This window comes from Malaya genurostris, chromosome 2 (genome assembly GCF_030247185.1).
Source record: "Malaya genurostris strain Urasoe2022 chromosome 2, Malgen_1.1, whole genome shotgun sequence".
NCBI classification, from domain to species: domain Eukaryota; kingdom Metazoa; phylum Arthropoda; class Insecta; order Diptera; family Culicidae; genus Malaya; species Malaya genurostris.
Genome location: NC_080571.1, coordinates 77,897,951 through 77,924,879, shown reverse-complemented (window position 1 = coordinate 77,924,879; position 26,929 = coordinate 77,897,951). Strand labels below are relative to the sequence as shown.

At 38.7% G+C, this 26,929-nt stretch overlaps 1 protein-coding gene across 3 annotated transcripts in view; it reads right to left on the bottom strand.

Moving 5' to 3' along the window:
* Window positions 1-474: 474 nt before the first annotated feature.
* Window positions 475-26,929, bottom strand: part of LOC131432590 (zinc finger protein rotund-like) — a 310,007-nt gene continuing 283,552 nt past the window's right edge. For all 3 annotated transcript variants that reach the window (XM_058598946.1, XM_058598944.1, XM_058598945.1), the window contains one exon: window positions 475-13,550. In XM_058598946.1, coding sequence (XP_058454929.1) covers window positions 12,333-13,550 — 1,218 coding nt within the window. In that variant the 3' untranslated portion in view covers window positions 475-12,332. The remainder of the gene's footprint in view (window positions 13,551-26,929) is intronic.

Sequence of the window (26,929 nt, the reverse complement as noted above, 5' to 3'; positions counted from 1 at the left end):
GAAAAAAAAACCAACAAATTTACATACATTTATTAGGTTTTATTTTAATCGTTTGATTTTCGAAACTGTTTACAATAGGTCAAAAGATGTACAATTGCGAATGGTGTAAATCATAAAATATGCAATCGTATTCATCATTGCGTGATTGCGTGATTTTTTCTGTTATTTTTTTCTCCTGTCACTACAGTACTCCAGACTATTACTAGAAATAGAGATTTCACTTCTTTAATGTACGAATGGAATAGATTTTCTTTGCATCAAGTTCAAAACTGTATTTTTTTATCAGCTCCTTATTTTTTTTTGAAGGAAGGCTTTAGCCGTAAAACTGCTCTCGTCCAGTAAGAGCTGCTCGTTGCTTCTAGTATCCTATCGTTTATAAATATAATTGCAGCTTAGTTTCTTACCTATAGTGTCTTTCTGTTCTGCTCGTTCGTCATTTACTTTAAAATTATAGTTATTTTATTTACGTTTGTGTTTGTTTTTTTTTTATAAATTTCACTGTCGGTTTTGCTTAACTTTTTGCTGCTGCATTTTTCTTTTGTGTTTACACCTAGTTTTACGACGAAAAGTTAATTTGTTCTAAAGTGTGTTTATGTTTTCGTTCGATATTACTGTGAAGTTCAAATTGAGTTTGCAGGAAAATTTTTGGGAACCGTTTCGCCTCGGTGTTGTGCAACGGATGAATAAGAACTGAATTCAGTGCGACGAAACGCGAAAACACAAAGCAACCGGGGTGCGGATTGTTTTTGGTTACACTACCGCTAACAAAAATGCGAACTTACTTCTCTACACTGGAAATGCTATTCAACTGAAACATTTAAATGCGACAAAACTTGAACTAAAACAATACATTTCGTATGCGATACTGATTTTGACTCAGCCTTAAACTAACCCATTCCGCATTCATGAGCAGAGTTGTCTTACTTCCTCAGTTTATGAAATATTTTCTTTAATTTATCACAGTTTTCGGAAAATACACGTGTCATTTTATTACACAGATATTAGGTTTAGCAGAATGATTTGATTTAATTTGAATGCATTTCACGTTACTGGTACTAGTTATTCGGATATTTAAGTTCAATAGAATAAATTTACTCTCATGTTTTGGTTTTGCTATTTATTATATCCGGCGATAATCTGCAACGGTGTCACTGGACGTTCGATAGAAATAGTTACTCACCCCCGAAGTGGGGCGTTTTGGATATTTTGTGTTCGTTTCAATTATTTCCCTTTTTTTTCTCAGTAACAGAACACACGCAGAAAAATATGATATTGTTCCAGCAGTTGGACGGTCGATAAATTTACTTAGTAAGAGACTCCTGCTTTACTCGGTATTCGAGAAAAAAAAATTAACATTTACTATTGAGCAGTGATTGCAACTAAAATTTGATTTTCATTTGTCTTACATGTATATATCTTACAAAACCTAAACAAGTGGGATCAGTTGCAGGATAAATGCTCAGCACAGAAAATGGAAACAAATTTAAACTTAACTTGTGAGTTGTGTTCGCACCCTATTCTTTTCGTGCTCAATTGTTTTTTTTCTTACATTTTAAATAAATTCTCAATTGTGGTCTTAATATTCAGTATTCATTTACATACAGTGTTGCCAGTGTCTCTGTAGGGGTCCATGGCAATCGCTTGTCATAAAATCTAAGGAACATTTACACCTCATAGGGCCTCGTCACAATAATTGTATAACAAATTTACAGGAATATTATGTTTCTTTTTGACGAAAGTTGACTGTTGATGTTGCATGATTTTAGAAACGGTGTTCTGAAACGCAAAGTGCATTACTGTGCCATTACTGTGCAGTATATATCTCGGTAGATTTTCCAGAAGGCCGTAACAGCAAGTGACAGTTTATCTTTGTTTACTTTCTCTTCTATCACAGATAACAGACATACAGGCTCACATATGAACTGTGTGTAAAATTTGCTCAATCAGCGTGGCGAACACTTGCAGATGTCACCACGATCGACACGAGGTGTCACCACGATTTGGGTGCCGCTTTCACATGAGCCACAATTTTGGGTGCAACATTCACTTCACGCTAGATTTTTGTTTTGCTGTTGGTTAAAATGACAATTTTAGTATTGTTTTATTCCGATCGAATTTTCGTGTGATTTATGCGACATGGAAATAAATTTGTCTCTAACACTTAAGGAAATCGTGTGATAAGTCCTAAAATTGTTATTGTTCGAATATTTATGTAACAGGCAGGAGGATTTTGTTGTCGTTCTGGAACGTAGTGGAACGTTTTGAAAGATCGCGGCGAATAGTCGAGTAGGTGACAGTAGTGTTTCCAACGTATAGAAAATTCGAAATTTACACAGGATTTTGAAAAATTTTGTTCGAGCCTGTATATCTGTTATCTGTGCTATTAATTACCAAGCGGTTTACACGTTTATCACTTAACTCTTTGCATAGAAAGATGCTCGAAACGTTCGACTTCCAAACAGAACTGTGAAATCCAAGAAAATCTCTGTAGATCACATCACAATAATCGAAAGAGAGAGTGAACAAACAGAAACTGTCACTTGCTGTTACGGCCTTCTGGAAAATCAACCGAGATATAGTTTTGAAATAAACATTCGCGTTGCTTTGTAAGAGCAAATTCAGCAACTGGAAGCTTTATATGCAAGATCTATAAATGAACTGAAACTAAAACAAACCAGGAATGCCAGGTCATTTATTCAAAAATCTGTGTCCAAGCCAAAAACTGTCTGTGCAAAACTGTGCACGTTTCCCGTAACATAATAGCTGATCGGAATCATTTTGGTCTGGCTACTTCGCTACTACCGCTCTGTCGGATATTCTTTTTCTCTCTGTTTTCCCTAGTAAATTGAACTTTTTTTGGGGCACATTGCCAATCTGTGATCGATTTAAGAAATCTGTGTCATTAAAATCTTGAAATACAGAAATACAGATTATTCTGTGAACTTGGCATCTCTGGAACAAACGTACCCACATTATCAGATCCGAATGGATTCCGAATCAATCCCGAATCGGCGAGAAATTTTCATTCGGAATGCAATGTGGAATTCCGAATCAATTCCAATTCCAGTGCAACAACCGATTCCGAATGAATTTCGCCTACAACCGGTTGATTCGGAAATCATTCGGCATAAAGTGAGAAGATGCGGACTGAATTGTCAACTCGTTTTCTTCGTTTTTCCCGATTACGTTTTGGTGCTGATTTTCAGTTTATTTTTAAAGTGGGTTCGAACAGTTCTACACTCTCATTCAACATAACTCAAAATTGAGTGACACACCACTCAAATTAATAAAAAGTTCAAGTACTCTACTGTTGAGTTACCATCTATCTACTCATGTTTGAGTTATGAGACGAAGCTTTCAAAATTTGAGTATTTTTACTCAAAATAAGGAAAAAATTTTTTTTCAAAATACTCAAATTTTGACATATTGTTCCAGTTTATGAATTTAAATGATCGCAACTCAAACCATGAGTTATATTTAAAGAGCGTGTACTGTCAAATTTAAAACTGGTATACGCTGCCGTTCTATTTTTTCTATATTTGAAACACCGATAAAACGCTGCTGGGGCTGCCAGTATATTTTGTTATAATTTCTAAATTAGGATTTTTAAACTGACATAAATTCTGCATCTAGAACTAGAACACTCCTGAACATGCCCTTAATTTTACAGTTCTACTATCAAATTTAAAACTGGTATACGCTGCCGTTCTATTTTTTGTATTTTTGAAAGACGAGTAATGTACGGTTCTGACGATTTGTCTCCATCCGTCACCGTCAGCTTCCGTCCAAATTAGTTTAATACTTTCTTTACCCAAACGTTCACACGTTCCGCCCGTCAAGACGTTCCATGTAGGTGACGTTATGTGTGAATGTCTCCATACACGCTCTTTGAACATAACTCATTGTTTGAGTTGCGATAACTCAAGTTCATAAACTGGAACAATATCAGTCACGTACCCAGAGGGGGGGCCCGAGGGGCCCTGGCTCCTCCCGAAATCAAAAACGACATATAATTATTTAGAAGATCTCAAACATTTGTTACAGAATTATTTAGAAGATCTCAAACATTTGTTACAGAATTATTTAGAAGATCTCAAACATTTGTTACAAGACAGTTAACGTAAAGAAATGTAATACAATAACAGTTCCAGTGGAAAAGTTTAATGTGTCTGTTAAAAACACCCGTAAAAGGCACTCCGAAAATTGGGTACATAAACAATCTTCAGTAACCTTAATGTTTTTTTATCTTTGGGCCCCTCTCGAAACGAAATCCTGGGTACGGGCCTGAACAATATGTCAAAATTTGAGTATGGATTTGAGTAAAGTAAACTCGTTGCCATGAGTTCTTTCGTATTTATTCCTACATTAGAGTAAGCGTTGTGTTTTTAAACATTTGAGTGAAAAAAAATACTTCTTGCACTTCAGAGCGTTTTCATTTTCGGAATATTCTTATCGAAATAAAGAATGCAAGAATACGTCGTTTTCCATTGCCGTTTCTAGATCCGGTTTTGAAAACATGAATCAACGTCAATCATCGATGTTTTGTGGTTTCAATTATGCTTAGTGAAAAGTCCAACATAAGGATATCAAAATAATTCAATTTTGATTCCAAACCGTTCAAAAGGAAACGGTTTTGAATCACTATTTTGCGCATTCAAAAAAAAGAAGAATAACTTTGTATATGAAAATAACGAAGAAAAGTTTCTTCATTTTGAGGGCAAGGAACACAAATTTTGAGTTGAACTTACTCAAATTTTAAACCAAATATTTTTTTCTTATTTTGAGTAAAAATTACTCAAGTTTTGACAATCGTCCCTTAACTCAAAAATGGGTAGATAAGTGGTAACTCATGTTTAGAGTACGTGCACTTTTAATGAATTTAAGTGATGTGTCACTCAATTTTGAGTTATGTTCAATGAAGGTGTAGAACGTATGTTCGGAAACTGTTTTTAATTGATTCGTACTTTTGAATCTGCACTTACGCATTTAAGAGACAAAAGGCAGTAGAGTAACTCTTAGAACTAGAAACATAAAGAATAATAAAGTTAGATGAGTTATTTCTTTTATGGGGGGCCCTCCTGAAAAGAAATCCTGGATACGAGATTGGCGAAAGGAAAAGCTACTGTGATACGTGAATAAAATTGAAAAGATCTATTCAGAATAAAAGCAGGGCCATGCCGACGAAGAGTGTTTGCTAGCTACGCGGCAACGTCGGACCTCACACGGCCAACGCCACGAAGAACCTCCTGGAGTCTTTTGGATGGGATGTTCTGAACCACATTCCCCCCGTAATTCTCTGACCTGGCCCATTTAGATTTCCATTTCTTCACTACCCTTAAGGTGCACAGGGGTGGGAACAAGCATTCAACGGACGAGCAGGTGACTGGTAGGGATGTCCGATACCGAGTCGATACACAGCAAAAAAAGGCGGGTGGGTAATGTCAGAGACATAACTGGATGTCGTGAATACGAAAACAACTGACATGTTCCTTAACACTTCCGAATATCAATTAGTTGATCAATTGTATGAATTATGCAAGCATTCCCTTTTTCCACATTTAGGCTTCACTTGATCTCGATTACTGTGAATTTCACACAGCGAAAAGTGCAAAAATCTAACCAAACTGTTCTAGATTTGCACTAAACTGAGGATATTTCCTTTCGATTTGCTAACAACAAATCCTAATAGTTCTTCAGAAAACTTTTAGAGCCATTAGAAAGGCTGATTTTTTTTGTAATGCTCTCCACCGTTGCTTTTTCATTCATGCAAATAACTGGCAGCTGTGACGTAATCGCTTTGGTCGGAAGCGAAACTAGCTTTGCGAACGGCACAAAATACATCTGCTCGCATTGGCGATAGAATCCAAACTGATTCAATTTTTGTTAGGAGCTTTCTTTTACGTGATTTCGTATGTAGCTTTTTCACTAATGGGCGGTCCTAACGGCTATACAAAAGCCGCAAACAGAATTTTAATGTCAATTATTTCATTTCGGATTTGCATAATTTATTGAAAGAAACTATCAATATGCTATAGGGATTCGTTTCTAGCATGCAGAAGGACCAAATTGAGGAACTCACTACGATATTCATTACTTTTCGGAACATTTTTCTCGAACGATTTGTTGTACAGCAGCAAATATTTTGTTCTCTTCCTCAGAACGCGTTCTGTTTGGCTGGTGTTGACATGGGTCAAATGAGACAGATTTTTCAATAGTGTACTATTGAAATACTTCAATGCTTTTGCTATACACGTTTAAGTTGAAAAATTTCGATTCTATTGGTAGTTAGATTATATAAATTCTTCCACAGATCACTGAGCTACGAATTTTCAAAATACGAGAAAGGCAAACGCGCCTTATGTATTATTCTCTTTGATACTCGTTTATACCAAACATTTCAGAAAAGTTAAATTTTGAACTGTTTGAGATTATGTCGCACAACTGAAAATTTTATCATAAAATTGTGATCATATTTCCGATGGCAAGTAGAAAAAAATATGTTGATCCGTTAGATACAACAAGAGACATTCACGATCAAAAACTTATCACTCTCTCAGTGGGTAAATTTTGAAAAGGAACCCCATAGTAAAGTAAGTCGTATACACGACAAAACAATCTCGATGTGAAAAAAAAATTAGACTTACTGATCATCAAATACAATAATTTTCTGTTTTCTAGAAATGTTACAAATAAATCACACGTTATTACAACGAAGCAACGTATTGAGTAGATTACATCAGCTTGAATGAATACTTGGACGATTTTGATAGGAATTTATGCATATTTTCGTGTAATATTACAACCTTTAGAACGGCACCAATACATTTGTGATATTACATCCAAATTGCTGCACATCACTACTCACTACTTAGCGATTACGATATAATATCACAACAATCTTGATGTCGTTCTAAAGGTTGTAATAAAACACGAAAAGATGATATTTTTTTATATCAGAATCATATACAGTATTCAGTTAAGGTGATGTAATGTACTCAATACGTTGTTTCGATGTAATAACGTGTGATTTATCTGTAATATTTCTCGGAAACAAAAAATTATTGTATTGATGTTCAGTACGTTTAATTTCATTTACATAAATTGATAATCACATAGAGATTGTTACAATTCTTTTTTTTTCTGTTTACTTTGAGTTATCGATATTTTGTTTCAAGAATCGGGTATTTTTGGTATCGATATCGCATCAGAGCGATATTGTTAGTACCGATACTTTTGGTCTCGATACTTACAGATTGAAGTCTCAATACCCATTACAACGGAATATTTTTTTTGTTTCATGTATAGAGGCTTTAACCTTAAGGTCATTCGCCTCTTCGGGAAAGAAAAATGTTCTAACCGTATGTGTGGGCTTGGGAATCGAGCCCAGGTGGGCTGCGTGAAAGGCATCACGCCATACCCGCCCCCAATGGAACATTTTTATTTCTTCGGCTTCGACGAAGTGCCAAGCTCGCGCATGCATTGGTATGACATGGACTAGACGTCGTTGAAATTCGTTCTTGACAATCTCGCTTCGTCCCACTGGTGCACTGAAAGATAGCGCAATGTACAAAACACGCACATAAAGATCATACTCTCAGAGGATTCAATCTTTTCAATTTTTCACACTCATTGCACTCTCTTTCAGTACGCCTAATAGCAAAGTAATAATGGAAATTGTTGAGAAAATAAGTGAAATGTGAAATGGCGTGCGGAAATTCTATGACGTGGACCAAAAGTCACGAAAGGCGAAGTGTAATCTATGGGGCAAGGAAATATGCGTATACTGGCGGCACAACAAATTTGTTCACAGCAAAAAAAGAATTGTAACAATCTCAATGTGATTATCAATTGATGTGCAATAAATTTAGTCGTACTGAACATCAAATGCAATAATTTTCTGTTTTCGAGACCGTCGCATACTGCAATGATTCTTCGTGACATTTTCGCCTAAAATTCAACCAATATTGTTTTGCAACAGCCATAATCGCCTGATTTAGCTCCGTGTGACTTCTGGCTGTTCAGTAAACTCAAACGACTGCCCCGGGAAAACCGTTTTAAGTCACTTGAAGACATGAAACGTGAATCGCTACGCGCATTAAAGGCTATTCCGCTTCAACGACTGCTTCGAGGATTGGAATAATTGCAATTACTTTGAGAGGGACAAAAAAGATTTGGAAGAATAAGAAAAATTTTGAATTTTTGAACAAAGTCTTACTATTTTTTGCCCACAGTAGTATGCCGAAAAATAACACAAGTACAAGTGTAATCAAGTATGTTTTTGTTTTAACAACCCTAAATGATTTTATTACACTTACTTTCTAGACGTGCCTCGCATAACCTGTTGTATTCACTAAGGGTTTCTAAAGCTACGATCAGATTAGCCAGTTTATCTGTCACAGTTTATCTGCCACAGACAAGTAATTTTTCGGCAGTTTATATTTGGTCTGGCAATGTGATTACACTATTCACAGTTAAATTACTGCAACAGTCAAGTTTGACTGCCGACAGTCAATACTTTGACAGTTTTTATGTTTGACTATGTCATAGAATCTGTGGCAGACAACTTCTGCACAACAGTTTCTGAAACAGTCAAATTTGTCTGTACAGTCATCAACTGTTTGTCTGTCGACTATGATCACACTGTGATTACATGGTCACAGATAATCTGCACACTTTGACTGCATACAGATGGATAGTCAAGCCGATTTTGACTGCTTGCAGACAACTGCGAACCGATTACACTATGATACAGCCAAACTGCACAAGTTTGTGCAGATAAACTGGCTAATGTAATCGTACCTTAAGGAATACTGATAGACCGCAAGTTGCCATATTGCATTTTGAAACTACCCCAAATATAATTTTCTAGCACCTACACATCCGTTGCGAAAATATTCCTTATGAATGGGGTTAAGAGTATAAAATGGCCCTGATTGCCAAAACACCCCCGCTTACTATTTTAAGTATTCAATACTTTTCCAATCAAAATCGTAAGATCTTTCTGCTATTGAAATTTGGAAGTTGTCGTTTGCTGTAAAATATGAAAAAACTAAAAAAAAAACATTAGGCAGCTTTCCGATGTAAGGTTTTGCTTCGACTAAGCAAGCATTTTAATCGTATAAAGCGCTATTCACACTAGGCCGTGACGTATCTGGAACGGGACTGCAACGTGCCGGGATTTATTTGAAAAATATTCTCATCATTCCGTGTCGCTGCCGTTGCTATTAGTAACATACACAATCGTTGCATTTGATGTTTTTCTGTTCCTCACGAAAATGGCACATTTTTCCAACGAAGAATTGGCCGTAATTGCAATTGCTCTGAATGACGAAGATAATCAGCAGTTTAAAAACAAAAAAAAAATGGAAGAAGATTTGGGTGCACGAATTTTGGCGAAAAAGAGCAGTTGAGGGTGAATTCACCACCCTATATAAGCAGCTTGTGGATGACGAGATCAAGGAATATTTCCGAATGTCAGAAGCCTGTTTCAACTCGCTGTTGAGTAAAATTCGTCCGTATATTAAAAAGCATTTCACTACATTCCGATTAGCAGTTACTCCCCTAGAGAGGCTGGCAGTTTGTTTAAGACAGCAGCAAGATATCTTTGTAAATAAAAAAAAAACTCCAATCAAAAATTGTATAACGATTTTGTGATAGCTTATAGTTTGCGTTCGTCTCACGATTTCAGATATTTAGCAACAGGAGACACGCAAAAAACCATAGCATTTAGTTACAGACTTGGGACTGTCTACCAGATTGTTCACGAGATATGTCGTGTAATTACCGAAAAATGATCGACGATGCAATACCGAAACCAATTAGAAGAACAGAAAGAAGATTGCTAACGATTTTTGCGGAATTTTTGCTCTGTGTCTTGGAGCCTTGCATGGAAAGCATGTAACAATCAAGTACTTGCCAATAAAGTTTGCTTCATTTAGAATTGGAACAAACTTTTGCTCATATTGTGGCACTCCTGATGGACGGATTTGGAAGTTCTTGGCGCCCACGTGTCGGGAATTTTGTCAGCTTCACGTATGATTTTTGACATTCCGCAAATCGACTGTACTTTGTAAACAATCAACATGGAAGCCGAAAGAAGGGAAAAAATTGTTAACAGTTATTTGGAAAATCCATTGTGGTCTGCATCTACGCTAGCTAAACAGCTGAAATTGTCCAGAATTACCGTATGGCGCATTATCAAACGGTATAAGGAAACATTGACGACGATTCGGAAGCCTCAAGCCAATCGTCGGAGTGGAACTGTCGACCGGAAACTACGTGATAAGATTTTGAAGACGATTAAGAGGAATCCTAATCTGTCGGACCGTGATTTGGCCAGAAAATTCGGTGCTTCCCATAGTACCGTGAGGAGAATTCGACTCCGGGAAGGAATCCAGTCGTATCGAGCTAGCAAACAGCCAAATCGGACCATAAAACAGAATAGTGTGGTCAAAATTCGTGCTCGGAAACTATATGACCAGGTGCTGACCAAGTTCGACGAGTGTCTTCTGATGGAAGATGAAACCTATGTCAAGGTTCCGATGGACGAAGAAGGTGTGCGACTTCGGGCAAATCCCAGGTCAAAAATTTTACTTGGCAACGGCTCGGGGAGACGTTCCAGCCAAATTTAAATTTGTTTTTGCCGACAAATTTGCAAGAAAATTTGTGATTTGGCAGTGCATTTGCACCTGTGGCAAAAAAAACGAAAGTTTTCGTTACAAATAGGACAATGACATCGGAACTATACCAAAAAGAGTGTCTCCAAAAACGAATTTTGCCGTTCATTCGATCCCACGACCATCCCGTAATGTTTTGGCAAGATTTGGCAAGCATGCATGGTATGCAGAGAAAGGGGTCCAGTTTGTTCCGAAAAACCTTAACCCACCCAACTGCCCCCAGTTCCGCCCTATTGAGAAATACTGGGTAATCATGAAGAGGAGACTCAAGGCATAGGGAAAGGTTGTCAAAGTCATCAATCAGATGAAGACCTGGTGGAATAAGATAACTAAAACGATGGAGGAAGATGGTGTGCGCCGCCTAATGAGCCGTGTTACAGGAAAAATTCGAGAATTCCTTCGAAACCGCGACGAATAATTTTATCCGTATTTTTTCTTACAAGTATGAAGAAAATGCTACATTTGTATAAAAAAGATCTTGAATTCAATAACAAATAACTGAAATACAGGCAATTGTCTTTGTTCCAATTCTATCTGAAGCAAGCTTTAGTGTCTTTGAATCAACGCATGCTTTGACCATGCTTCGGACGTGTGTCGTCACAGACACGGGTACGACACGGTCTGGTGAGAATATTCACATGGAGCTGCATTAAACAAATTTGAAGCGTAACCCGGACGGGATCCGGTCCAGTCCCGTTCCGGATACGTCTCGGAATATTGTGAATAGCGCTTAAAACGTCTAATGGTCGATGGCTACTTAGTAATTAACATTTAGCAGTTCTCTGTTTACAGTATAAAAATCCAAAGGAACAAAGCTATTTCTTTGATGTACGAATTTTCTCATAACAGTAACTCTGCGGACATTATGCCCCACTTTCGATTCAATAGTAAGCTTCGAGTTAAAATATTGTTTTAAGGATTTGTAACAATTATTAAAACAAAATGTAGCATTGGGAGGATCAAAAATGCTTGTTTCCAATTGTAATTAATCGATTAATTGCATATTGATTTCTGATGCAAAAAATATCTTCTTTATCTAGTTTTCTTCTATATCGACATTTCAAAGGGCGTATTGCATCATTGTTGTGAGGTATATTTTACGGTTTCTGGGGCATTCTGCCTACGGCAAGCGAAAAAACTGTGAATGTATCAATCAATTCTCATATTACATATCAGTACATTGAGAAAATCTCAATGTTTTCTTAAATGGGAGCATATTATAACACTTCACCCTACACAACATTTTTTACACGAAGTAGATCCTAAATAGAGTAAAGTTGTTTTACGAACTAACTCGATTTACGATCCCCCGTTTAGATCGAAAAATGGACAATCAATTACATTACAATCAATGTTAATTCATGCGAGCAAAATTGAAAGGAATCGTTTTCACTTTAATGTGTCGAATTGACTTAACTTTTTGAGTAAGTACTTTCGAATGTAAAAACCGAATGACACATTGTGTGTCAAAACCGTGTAACAAACAAGCAAATCATGCTTCATATGCATCGGTAGTCGTCCAAAAAATACGTAATACGTAATTGCATTCGTACCGTTCATTTGTAATTCATGAAATGAAACTGAGCAACATTCGTTCCCTGCACGCAACATCAACGGCCAACGGTGGATAGTTGATCTTCCAGTTTCCCAAATACCTTAACCCTTATCTTTCCCACCCGCACCGACGGTTACCCCGAGCAGATGTTCGCCGGCCATCAAACCACCGCCTGGTTGGTGGGCATAGTTTCTAATCTGATGCAACGAAATCAGCTGGTTCGGGAACGCATTCGACGGGCTTTGGTTGATCGATTTCTGATTCTGGAAACTGATCGCATCGTACAGATACGGTCGCTGGGCTAGCTGGTGGTGATGCTGCAAACTGTTCAAGTGCGGTGGCATTGCGTTGATGGGCGTGAAGGCCGAATTGGAGGTTGCCTTCGCTATGCTGCTGGTGTCGTAGCTACCGGCCGACATCGGGGTCGAAGACGGTGGCAGTGAGAGATTCCCGTTCATGTTGGCGGGATTCGGTCTGCCACCGCCGACTACCAAATCTTCGACGTTTTCATCGCGATGGTGATGCAGATCACCACCGGGATTGTGTCCGTTGGCCGTCTGATTGCCATTGCCCTGTTGGTTCAGGCTGAAATCGTGGTGACTCTGGGGTTGTTGCTGTTGTTGTTGTTGGGATTGTTGTTGGGTCTGTTGTTGTGGTTGTGGTTGTTGCTGTTGCATCACATCCGTCATGGTGGCCGCCGAATCGGGACTTACCTTGGGCCAGTAGGGATTCTCACTCCCCGTCATGACCGGTGGAATACTGGATGCCGTGTTCAAATTCAGCGAACTACTACTGCTGCGTGTTCCGATCGGAGGTCGTTTGTCGGTTCGTTCCGCATGTTTCTGCATATGCTTGGAGAGGTACGTCTCCTGGGTGTAGGACTTTCCACAGTACTGACAGATGTGCGTTTTCAGGTGTTTGGATTCTTTGTGCTTCGGGATGTGCTCCAGCAGAGAAGGCTCATCCGAGAAACACTTGTAGCACGAGTTGCACTTGAACGGTTTGTCCGTCTGATGGCAGCGGGAGTGCGATTGTAGATTGGATAGCTGGGAGAATGCTTTCATACAGCCGCCGTGTCGACACTTGTACGGTTTGTCGCCGGTGTGCGTTCGAATGTGCTGCTGCAGGTGGGAAAGCTGAGTGAATTTCCGCTGACAGATCTCGCACCGGTACGGTTTTATGCCCAAATGTATCCGGGTATGCTGCGATAGATAGCTGGAGTTGGCGAACGCCTTATTGCATTGGGAACATTTGTAGGGTTTTGCTTCGCGCATGTGAATCTGCGTGTGCAACTGGAGATCCGCTTTCGAAGTAAAAATCTGAAAATATGAATAGAAGATAAAAACGAGTATTAATAAACACATCCGCACAAAACTATTTTTTAGAGAAAACAACAACAATATCGTTCGTTTTCTCTACTGTCGTTGAAGTTTCTACAGGAAAATTTCCAACAAACGCCGCAAGGCCTCGACTGGATGCTTACAAAATTCAATTAAAACAGCCTATCAAAGGCATCACCGGATTATGTTCAACCTCGAAGAATGATGGAAACTTTCACAGCTGAAATAATTTAGACAAAGTACTTTCTCAAACATTCCTACGAGGAAGCGTTTGGGGCGGAGCGAAAATTACTTTCACTGCTACAACCAGGCACGTACCCAGAGGGGGGGCCCGAGGGGCCCTGGCCCCTCCCGAAATCAGAAACAGAAATAAAAACCTGTTTTAATCCACCTAGTGATGTAATGATGCCTTTCTCATATCAATCATACTGTCATATATAATACTGTGGTATTCTTCAAAATTATTTTTCTTCGATTCTTAAAAGAATAATCGAAATAGATTTGTTTGACCGTCTACTGATGAAAACTATCAATTGGAAAAGATTTGAGGTCGATTTAGAAAACTTTTTACGGTTTTTCGCTCTTTTCAGTGATGGTATACAATTTTTAACCCACTTTACCCTATATTTCCGGATCCGGAAGTCGGATCCGGATGAAATTCAGAAATTACGTATGGGACCACAGGACTTTTCATTTAAACCTAAGTTTGTGAAAATCGGTCGCGCCATCTATGAGAAAAGTTAGAACAAATATTTTAATTTTTTTGCGCATTTTACCCCATAAAGTTAGTGCAAAAAAAACGTTACATACACAAATACGCACATACACACACACACTCACATACACAAACACACACAGACATTTTGCGTACTCGACGAACTGAGTCGAATGGTATATGACACTCGGCCCTCCGGGCCTCGGTTCAAACGTCGGTTTTCACAGTGATTGCATAACCTTTCTATATTAGAAAGGCAAAAAAAAACATTTGTTCGATTCTTAAAAGAATAACCGAAATCGGTTTGTTTGACCGTCTACTGATAAAAACCATCAAATTGGAAAAGATTTGAGGTCGATTTAGAATTTTTTTTAAGGTTTTTCCCCATTTTCAGTGATGGTGTACAATTTTTAACACACTTTACCCTATATTTCCGGATCCGGAAGTCGGATCCGCATGAAATTCAGGAATAACGCATGGGACCACAGGACCTTTCATTTGAACCTAAGTTTGTGAAAATCAGTCGCGCCATCTATGAGAAAAGTTAAAACACATATTTTCTTTTTTTGCACATTTTACCCCATAACTCTTGAACCGGAAGTCGGATCCAAATAATATTCAGGAATTTTGTATGGGACCTCAAGACCTTTCATTTGAATCTAAGTTTGTGAAAATCGGATCAGCCATCCCAAGTAACATTTTTAATATTATTAAATACTTGTAGCTGTCTTCAATGCTACATAATAAATCTTGCAATAAAACTTTAAACTCCACGAAAACCTACTGAAATCCTCTATAAGAGCATGTTTCTGCAAAGTGGACCATTCTTCATAAGGTTTATAAATCAAAATGAAGAATCAGCATAAACCTGCTTTAAAACTCCAAATTCAAGAAAATTTTGAAACCAGCTTTACAATCAACATTAAATTTCTTTGGATGGAATGAATTCCGCTATGAATAAACTGTCGTTTTGATGATATTTTTCTTGACTATGTGTGTCATGTCTACTTTGAATGCAATCAGTAAGAATATATTATATTTTAATTACGTGTTTGAGACCTTTTCCGAACGTAAAAACTTTATGCACTTATATTTTTATCGTGAATGTTTGGATAAAAATAAGAATTATAACTAATCGCCTTGAAATAAATGCGGTATTTGCGAAAGTCTCCATGATTTATGAAAATTATTTTTTGTGATTCATCGTCATTTTTGTATAAAACTATTCTGTGGCGATTGTGCATACGATCTGAAAATGAATCATGAAAGTCCAACATATTTCCTCGTTTTAGCATTTCGAAGTTTATTTGATGTCAATAAATGCTACGATATAGAACATCATAATGGCGGCCATGAAATTCCTTTAAATGCAAATTACACTTAACCTAAGAAGCAATAAATCAAATAGCCCACAACTAATGTGTCATAAATGTACTTTAGAACCCTCAAATTTACTCTGAGTGAAATTGTCATAGAATGAACACGCACACACACAAAACTAGATTTATGAAAGAATTTAACTGGCAATAATGTTTTAAAGAAAATGTTTGAAAGCAATATTAAGAGTGTTTGCATGGTTTTATCCTAGTACAAATTGTTTTATTTTTAGTTCTGTTGTTAGTGTAGGTAAAGGGTTTTATAGAAGCTTTGAAAACTATGATATTACTGAATAAAAGAGACACTTATTATAGTTGGCATAAAACAGGTAGTGATTGAAAAATCAATTACAAAACTCCTATAAATTATAATCAAAACCATAAGGCATTCGAATTGTTACTTGGGATCTCTGAGAAAAGTTAGTGCACTTATTTTCACAATTTTGTGCACATTTTACCCCATAATTCCGGAACCGGAAGTCGGATCCAAATAATATTCAGGAATTTTGTATGGGACCACAAGACCTTTCATTTGAATCTAAGTTTGTGAAAATTGGTTCAGCCATCTCCGAGAAAAGTTAGTGCAAAAAAACGTTACATACACAAATACGCACATACACACACACATACATACACACACACACACACACACTTACACACACACAGACATTTTGCGTACTCGACGAACTGAGTCGAATGGTATATGACACTCGGCCCTCCGGGCCTCGGTTCAAACGTCGGTTTTCACAGTGATTGCATAACCTTTCTATATTAGAAAGGCAAAAAAAAACATTTGTTCGATTCTTAAAAGAATAACCGAAATCGGTTTGTTTGACCGTCTACTGATAAAAACCATCAAATTGGAAAAGATTTGAGGTCGATTTAGAATTTTTTTTAAGGTTTTTCCCCATTTTCAGTGATGGTGTACAATTTTTAACACACTTTACCCTATATTTCCGGATCCGGAAGTCGGATCCGCATGAAATTCAGGAATAACGCATGGGACCACAGGACCTTTCATTTGAACCTAAGTTTGTGAAAATCAGTCGCGCCATCTATGAGAAAAGTTAAAACACATATTTTCTTTTTTTGCACATTTTACCCCATAACTCTTGAACCGGAAGTCGGATCCAAATAATATTCAGGAATTTTGTATGGGACCTCAAGACCTTTCATTTGAATCTAAGTTTGTGAAAATCGGATCAGCCATCCCAAGTAACATTTTTAATATTATTAAATACTTGTAGCTGTCTTCAATGCTACATAATAAATCTTGCAATAAAACTTTAAACTCCACGAAAACCTACTGAAATCCTCTATAAGAGCATGTTTCTGCAAAGTGGACCATTCTTCATAAGGTTTATAAATCAAAATGAAGAATCAGCATAAACCTGCTTTAAAACTCCAAATTCAAGAAAATTTTGAAACCAGCTTTACAATCAACATTAAATTTCTTTGGATGGAATGAATTCCGCTATGAATAAACTGTCGTTTTGATGATATTTTTCTTGACTATGTGTGTCATGTCTACTTTGAATGCAATCAGTAAGAATATATTATATTTTAATTACGTGTTTGAGACCTTTTCCGAACGTAAAAACTTTATGCACTTATATTTTTATCGTGAATGTTTGGATAAAAATAAGAATTATAACTAATCGCCTTGAAATAAATGCGGTATTTGCGAAAGTCTCCATGATTTATGAAAATTATTTTTTGTGATTCATCGTCATTTTTGTATAAAACTATTCTGTGGCGATTGTGCATACGATCTGAAAATGAATCATGAAAGTCCAACATATTTCCTCGTTTTAGCATTTCGAAGTTTATTTGATGTCAATAAATGCTACGATATAGAACATCATAATGGCGGCCATGAAATTCCTTTAAATGCAAATTACACTTAACCTAAGAAGCAATAAATCAAATAGCCCACAACTAATGTGTCATAAATGTACTTTAGAACCCTCAAATTTACTCTGAGTGAAATTGTCATAGAATGAACACGCACACACACAAAACTAGATTTATGAAAGAATTTAACTGGCAATAATGTTTTAAAGAAAATGTTTGAAAGCAATATTAAGAGTGTTTGCATGGTTTTATTCTAGTGCAAATTGTTTTATTTTTATTTTATTTTTAGTGCAGGTAAAGGGTTTTATAGAAGCTTTGAAAACTATGATATTACTGAATAAAAGAGACACTTATTATAGTTGGCATAAAACAGGTAGTGATTGAAAAATCAATTACAAAACTCCTATAAATTATAATCAAAACCATAAGGCATTCGAATTGTTACTTGGGATCTCTGAGAAAAGTTAGTGCACTTATTTTCACAATTTTGTGCACATTTTACCCCATAATTCCGGAACCGGAAGTCGGATCCAAATAATATTCAGGAATTTTGTATGGGACCACAAGACCTTTCATTTGAATCTAAGTTTGTGAAAATCGGTTCAGCCATCTCCGAGAAAAGTTAGTGCAAAAAAAACGTTACATACACATATGCGCACATACACACACACACATACACACACACACACACACACACACACACACACACACACACACACACACACACACACACACACACACTTACACACACACACAGACATTTTGCGTACTCGACGAACTGAGTCGAATGGTATATGACACTCGGCCCTCCGGGCCTCGGTTCAAAAGTCGGTTTTCACAGTAATTGCATAACCTTTCTATATGAGAAAGGCAAAAAAATGTTTGATTCGAAGCGAACAGTGTCAAAACTAAATAAAATGAAAATTAAATACGGGACAAAATAAACAACAATAATAAAAAGACGCCTAATTATTCTGGATGACTGGAATATAAAAGTGCGCGAGCATACCATGGTTGAGCAAGGTTCTGCAAGGGGACGTGTATAGCGTGATGGGTAAGTCGATGTCTTTCACGCAGCCCGCCTTGGTTCGATTCCCAACCCCGAACATAGGATCAGAAAGTTTTTCTACCCCGAAGATTCGCCTCTTCCATATGGTTAAAACATCTTTAATTGAAAAAAAAAGATTCTGCAAATTAGAAAGATATCCTGTCGCTGGATCTCGCACATACTTATTTGGGACTAAAAATACGAGCGCAAGTACACTTCGAGAACAAGTTTGGCTGGATCCATTATTATACGACAGAGAAATAAATGATTACCCGACAATGGACTGAAGTCGTCTCGGCACGAGTGCCTGGAAGGGAGGCTCAATGGGTCATGATGCCAGTTTTCTGAGATTGTCATAGTATACTTTTGGAGTACTAAATTGATTAAAGACCGAAATCACTGTGAAAGAGCCTTACATGCAGCACATGAGCATCGCTACCATAGTTAAAATCAACGATTTAGTGCTCCAATTACTTGCCCATCCACCTTGTTCACCTGATTTGGCCTACTAGAACTGTTATCTATTCCCAAACCAAAAGTCATCTCTGAGAAAACGATGCGAGTTTCGTTTTGGAATTTTAGACCGCTACTTCCGGAACATGATACCGAAACCTGTATAGCTAAAGTAAGTTTGTATGGCCATCAACCAATATAACCTACAAATTTAGAAGATGCTTTCCGTTCTCCACGAATCGAAGTAAGGGATCTATCTCGGACCACTTCTCAAAATTCATCACAAGTCTTGTGGATTTTTGTGCTCTAGAAATGGATATTTAGGCTGTGAACCATTTCGTGATTAACTTTAACTTTTGGTTGAAATCTGACACTCGAGTGGTTATTTTGATGTTGTCAAAAATAAATCTGCTCGAAAGCATGGTTGTTTTTGACAGATCGATGGTTATTTTCCGACACTGAAAAAAATCATGCAAAGAAAATTCTAATATCAATACTTTAGTCAAAATTATTTCCAGTGCAAAATAAACCCAAATAACTTTCCATCCGTCAAACTCTGAAATGGGCCGCAGTTTTAATTAAACTTAACTACTAGACACAAAATAACCACTCAAGTGTCAGATTTTAACCAAAAGTTAAAAAAAACGCGAAATGGTTCACAGCCTTAGAAGGTCTTAAACATGTGGGATTGAAATGGCATGACATTAAACGTTGAGAAATGTAGTATAATAACTTTCTCTCGATCATAGTCACAAATTTTATATAAATATCTAATAATGATAGTTTCAGTGTAAAAGTTTAAGGTGTCTGTTAAAAACGCCAGTAAATGGCGCACTGGAATTTATCTATCTAAGCAATCTTCAGTAACATTATTTTTTTCATTCTGGGCCCCTCCCGAAACCAAATCCTGGGTACGGGCCTGGCTACAACATCCTTTTATTCTACTCTAACAAGGTCATTTGCATCGTCAGAAAATAAAAAACGAATGAAAAACCCTAAGCCCTTTTGTTTATGGTGTTTAAGCGTCGAAGCATTTTTCTTGCCATCCACGCATTGAATCAGTCTTGAATGATTTTTTATTCCGAAGTTCGTTTATATGATGACATACATCCAAAAGTGAGTAACAACAGTAGGGGAGACCGGGGCTGGTTAGTCCAGTTTTGTTTTCAGATTTTTTTTACTCATCATGGTTCCACAGTTTGCTAAGTGGTTTGTTCTGTCATGAAAACACAACCGTTTCAAATTGCGCCTGAAAATCGGATGTAAATTGATTCACGTTACGCATATTACTTTACAACAAAAATAAATTCACTCATCATCGCCGAAAAAACAAACAAACATACAAATGACAACACAAACACACCTAAAATTACGTCGGTAAGGAGTGTATCGAAAATAAGGTAAGAAGTGTATCGAAAATCCACATACATTTGTGTTGTACGCATGTATTTGTGATGGTTTTTTTATGCTCAGATCACAGCATGCTTTGCGTTTGGCTGTCAGCTTTTGTTTGTTTACTTGTTTGTGCGGTTGCAATTCTGCGTTTTCAAAATGTCGCGTATTGAAAAGGAAGTGAAAATTAAGGAGTTCTGGACACATGGCTAAGTGAGAAGGGTATTACTATGCGAAAATTGGTGAAGCGGTTTGGAATTCATTATGCCAGTGTTAAAACCATCATTGATAAGTTTGGGGAACACTTGTCTTTGGATAAGCTACCAGGAAGAGGCAGAAAACCCGGTTCTTCCAACCCGAAACTGGAACAGAAAGTGGTATCTCCAATCGTGAAGAACAAATCAATGTCAGTACGTGATTTGGCCAAAAAAGCAGGAACGAGTGTCGGAATAAATCAGCGCATCAAGAGACGAAATCACCTGAAGACCTACAAGAAGCAGAAAATCTCGGAACAAAGTGTAGAACAGAAGAAGCGAACAGCAACAACGCCCAGAAATTGTGATCGTGTCTTTTGCAGTGTCCGGATGCATGCATTTTGATGGACGATGAGACTTTTGTAAAGGAGGACTCAAAAACCCTTCCAGGTTCACAATACAATAGGTACTAGTATGGCAAGCAATATGTTCCTGTGATTTGAAGTCAATCATTTTTTACACTACCGGAACTATAAATGCAGAAATCTATCGATCTGAGTGTCCCCAGAAGATATTGCTGCCTTTATATAAGAAGTATAGTACACTTCCACTGTTTTGGCCGGATTTAGCGTCGGTTCACTATGTCAAAACCACTCCCCACTTTGACATACACACATAATTTTTCGTTTGGTGCTCAGTAATTAATTTTACGGATACGATCTGTAAAATATCATCTGTACTGAACGACACATAAAAAAATACGTAACTTTTTTTTTATTCAGGCCTATTTGCGCAACTTACTATCATCTGTCAAATTACAGCTGAATACCGGCAAATCCCATGTAATAGTTTCTAAACATTTACTGACATGGTCTGTACACTCCGAAATGTCTTTTCTATTGTACAACTCAGTAAAACTTTTGCCAATGCTGGATAACGATAATTGAGGTCGTTCCAAAATCTAAGATGGCGGTTTTTTGTCGTGAATACGACTTACTTTACTATGGGGCGCCTTTTCAAAATTTACCCTCTGAGAGAGTGATAAGTTTTTGATCGTGAATATCTCATGTTATATTTAATGAATCAACATAATTCTTGCTACACGCCATCGGAAATATGATCACAATTTTATAATAAAATTTTCAGTTCTGTGACATATTCTCAAACAGTTCAAAATTAAACTTTTCTGAAATGTTTGGTATAAACGAGTATCAAAGAAGATAATTCATAAGGCGCATTTGCCTTTCTCGTATTTTGAAAGCTCATAGCTCAGTGATCTGTAGAAGGATTTATATAATCTAACTACCAATAGAATCGAAATTTTTCAACTTAAACGTGTATAGCAAAAGCATTGAAGTATTTCAATAGTACACTATTGAAAAAAAAAACGGTGAAGAGCATTACACAAAATCAGCCGTTCTATTGGCTCTAAAAGTTTCCTAAAGATCTATTAGGATTTGTTGTTCGCAAATCGAAGGTAAATATTCTGAGTTTAGTGCAAATCTAGAACAGTTTGGTTAGATTTGTGCACTTTTCGCTGTGTGAAATTCACAGTAATCGAGATCAAGTGAAGCCTTCTCTGTTTTGGCGAAAAATGTGAAAAAGAGGAATGCTTGCATAATTCATACAATTGTTCAACTAATTGATATTCGGAATTGTTAAGGAACATGTCAGTTGTATTCACGACATCCAGTTATGTCTCTGACATTACCCAACCGCCTTTTTGTGATTGATATTCCTCAAATACCCTTTCAAAATAGGTATTTTCGGATCGAATCTGATGATTAGATGCCGAAATACAATGTTTGAAGAAGTTCTGAAATTCATGATGGTGACTTCCGGTTCATTGAAATTACCGGCATCTACTCTTCAAATACGCCTAAAAAAATACGCATATGTGAAAAGATTTAAAAAAATCTCAATAAACCGAAGATCGCCATCTTGGATCTTGGAACTACCTAAAACCTCGTCTTAATCGTGAATCTTCCGCTTTTGATTCCGTAGGTCTTTGCCTCTTCTCTGGAATTTACTTCGAGCTACTGGCGGGACATATCAACTGGGAACCTTTTTATGTTTATAGTCAAACTCACTTAGATTTGGCGAATGTTCATTAAATGAAACGTAAGCATCAGTATCGGGAGCCCATATGATGTTTTTGCCTTTCTCATATAGAAAGGTTATACAATCACTTGAAAAACCGACCAGTGAAAATTGGCCCGGAGGGCCAAGTGTCATATACCATTCGACTCAGTTCATCGAGCTGAGCAATGTTTGTGTCTGTGTGTGTGTGTGTGTGTGTTTTTTTTTTTGTCAAGCTACCGCTATTGTGAACCAGCGAGTGGGACTGGCTGAACCTTACCCACTAAAACACCTTGGACATCTTGCCTTGATCCCCCCGGAACTAAGCTAAGCTCAATACTTCGGGGGAGGCTGTGCTCATGCACTTCTTCGTTTGGGAGAAAATGAGCTCCTGCTCTCTATATACATCTCGGCTGTGCTCATGCACTTCTTCGTTTGGAAGAAAATGAGCTCCTGAGTTTCTATCTTTATCCCTCTCGATCCACCTTTGGCGCCTTGACAACCCAATGCCGCTACGTCGCACCGCACTACTCAACTGATCCCCGACGATGGATCTAGCCTACACCGACTGAGAGTTTCCCCTTTTACGCCACGCGGGACACCCGAAGGAGTGCCGAGGTCTGCTCTGCGATTCCGGTTGGAGCATGGCGTCCGGTTCGCTGATGCCCCGACGACTCGAATCGGTGTTGTGGCGTCTGCTCAACTAGTCCCCGGTGATGGATCTAGCCTACACCGACAGAGAGTTCCCCGACGATGGAAGTTCTCCCGAAACCGACGTTTTCGATACCCGTCCACGGCCCGACCGTAAGGATGCCTGGGTCGATCCAATGATGCCGGTTGGAGGATGGCTTCCGGTTCACTGGTGCCCCGACTATCTTAACGGTGCTACGCCACGATCTACTCGTCTAATCCCCGAAGAAAGATCTAGACTACACCGACGGAGAGTTCCCCGGCGAAAGAGGCTCTCCCGACACCGAGTCCCCTGTTGTACCACTCGGGACACACGAGAGAGTGCCGAGGTCGGTCCGGCGATTCCAGTTGGAGCATAGCTTCTGGTTGGCTGGCGCCCCGACGACACAAGTCGGTGTTGTGGTGGCTACTCGACTAGTCCCCGCCGAAGGATCTAGTCTACCGCGACAGAGAGTTCCCCGACGCTGGGAGTTCTCTCGAAACCGACGTTTTCGATACTTGTATCCTTACGATGCTATGACGTGGTCTACTCATCTTGTCCCCGACGACGGATCAAGACTACACCGACGAAGGAAGTTCTCTCGATCCGACGCTTACTCGCTGATCCCTTCTCCATATTCGCTGCAACTCCGAGAGTATCTGTGTTACCACTTTGTTTACTGCATTCCAAGTGCCTTCTTCACGACACATTTCCTCAGATATATTATCCACCCTTAGGGCAGGCATTCCCCTACGTACTTCCGCAAACCGGGGACAATCGAAAATCACATGTTCAGGTGTTTCTTCAACATACTCACACTCCGGACAAAATGGAGACGCGGCGTGACCACGGCGATGCAGATACTTCCGGAAACAACCATGGCCAGATAGAAACTGCGTTAGGTAGAAGTTTACCTCTCCGTGTTGTCTATTCATCCACGCAACAAATGTGGAATGAGCCGGTGAGTCCATCTACCTTTCTCCGTACTGTACCACTCCTGCTGCCACTTCGCCATCGAATCGATTCGAACCATCTTTCGCACGTTTCTGGTGGTTCTACGCTGATAACACTTGATATCCTCTGCCAGGGTGATGCAGATTGGGATCATTCCGGCGATAACGCTTGCTGCTTCCGACGATATTGTACTGTAGGCGCTCGTGACTCGTATGACCATAAGCCGGAATGCTCTGTTCAGATTTTCACGGTTCCTCTTCGTTTTCAATGCTGTTCCCCAGGCAGGAGCACCATACCGTAGTATTGACGAAGATACACTGGCTAACAGACGTCTTGTGCTGCTTTTCGGGCCACCGACATTTGGCATGATCCTCGTTATTGCATTTATCGCCTTCGCGGACTTCTCGCAGGCATAGTCGACATGGCAGTTAAAGTTCAACCGGTTGTCGATCATCACTCCGAGAAGTTTCAGAGCTCGCTTAGTTGAAATCGCATGTCCCCCTACATCTATCTCGATACGCTGGATCGACTTGCAGTTGCTCACCAACAACACTTCCGTTTTGTGGTGAGCTATTTGTAACTTGACTCCGTTCATCCAGCCCTCAATCGTGCTTATCGTCTCTGTCACCGAGGCCTCTACTTCTTCCAGAGACTCGCCCATCACCGTTAACGATATGTCGTCCGCGAAGCCCACGATTTTCACTTTCCTGGGAAGTTTCTGTGTCAAGACCCCATTGTACATAGCGTTCCAGAGAGTCGGACCGAGAATGGATCCCTGAGGGACGCCCGCCGTCACTCACACTGACCTCTGTCCTTCGTTCGTATCGTACACCAGGATTCTATTGTGGAAATAGCTCTTTAGGATTCGGCAAACATAATCTGGGACCCGCATTCGGTGTAGTGCTGTGGCGATGGCCTCCCAGCTGGCACTGTTGAAAGCATTCTTCACGTCCACTGTAACCACGGCGCAGTATCGGTCACCTCTTCGCTTCTGTTTGGACGCCTTCTCAGCGCTCTCAAGCACTGTCCGGATTGCATCAATCGTCGACACTCCTTGACGGAAACCGAACTGCATGTTCGACAATCCTCGTTCGCCTTCCGTGCATTTCATCAACCTGTTGAGAATGATTCTTTCCAGGAGTTTCCCAAGTGTGTCCAGCAGGCCTATACGAGGCAGGATTACCCGGTGGTTTACCTGGCTTCGGCAGCAACACCAGCTTCTGGATCTTCCACATGTCTGGGAAGTTGCCTTCGTTCATGTGTGTGTGTGTGTGTGTGTGTGTGTGTGTGTGTGTGTGTGTGTGTGTGTGTGTGTGTGTGTGTGTGTGTGTGTGTGTGTGTGTGTGTGTGTGTGTGTGTGTGTGTGTGTGTGTGTGTGTGTGTGTGTGTGTGTGTGTGTGTGTGTGTGTGTGTGTGTGTATGTGTCAAATAATCTCACTAGGTTTTCTCGGAGATGGTTAAACCGATTTTGACAAACTTAGATTCAAATGAAAGGTCTTCCGGTCCCATACGGAATTCCTGAATTTCATCCGGATCAGACTTCCGGTTCCGGAGTTATAGGGTAAAGTGTGTTCAATATTGTACACAGTCACTTAAACCGGCGAAACAAAAAACGTAAAAAAATTTCTAAACTGGTCTCAAAACTACACAAATCGATAGTCTTTATCAGTAGGCAACGAAACAAACCGATTCCGGCTATCCTGATTCCTGGTATCCGGTTCCGAAAGTACCCGAAATAGTGGTCATATATACCAAAATAGATCTCACTCACTTTTCTCAGCGATGGTTAGACTGATTTCCACGAAAATTAGATTCAAATGAAAGGTCTTCCGATCCCATACGGAGTTCCAGAATTTCGTCCAAATCCAACTTCCGGTTCCGGAGTTATAGGGTAAAGTGTGTTCAATATTGTACACCGTCACTTAAAATATTTTCGGATGCAACAAACATTTAAATCGTAATTTAGAGTGCGTACTAGAAGAGTTTGTGTGTCATGTTAGTTGGTGGTCGTACGAACCGACTTTGATTATACCGGTTCTCGGGTTACGGTGCCGGAAGTGCATATAATAGTGAACCCATTTCGTTTTCTTAAGGATGGCTTACGCAATCAAAGCACTGTTTTATTCTGTATGTTATGCATAAACAATCTCTTGGTTTCTTTCAAAAATCGAAGAGAAAATATTTGAATAGAATACCACAATATTATATGTACATGAGAAAGGCATCATTACACCACTAGGTGGATTAAAACAGGTTTTTGTAATTATTGTTATTAGTTTTGGGGGTAAACATACTCCCTGCTCGAAGTAAGCGTTACACTCCATATTCAAGTGTTTGTCAAATTATGAATTCAAAATTTCACTATTTTTTGCAGAAATGTCATTTATTATTCCATACGATTCACACAACTGTATTCTCCCACCGAGCGACGCTCAAATGTTAACAATAATCTCTTTTATTGTTTGATATCGTAACATTCGGTAATATTTCCATTGTTTGACAAACCATTACCAGAGATTTAAGTTACAGGGTTGCGCAAAGGAACCTGACACATTTTGTGCTTCGGTTACACTGGAACTAAACAAGGGAGGGATTCGTTGTTTTCTTAAAATTCCAGAATCTA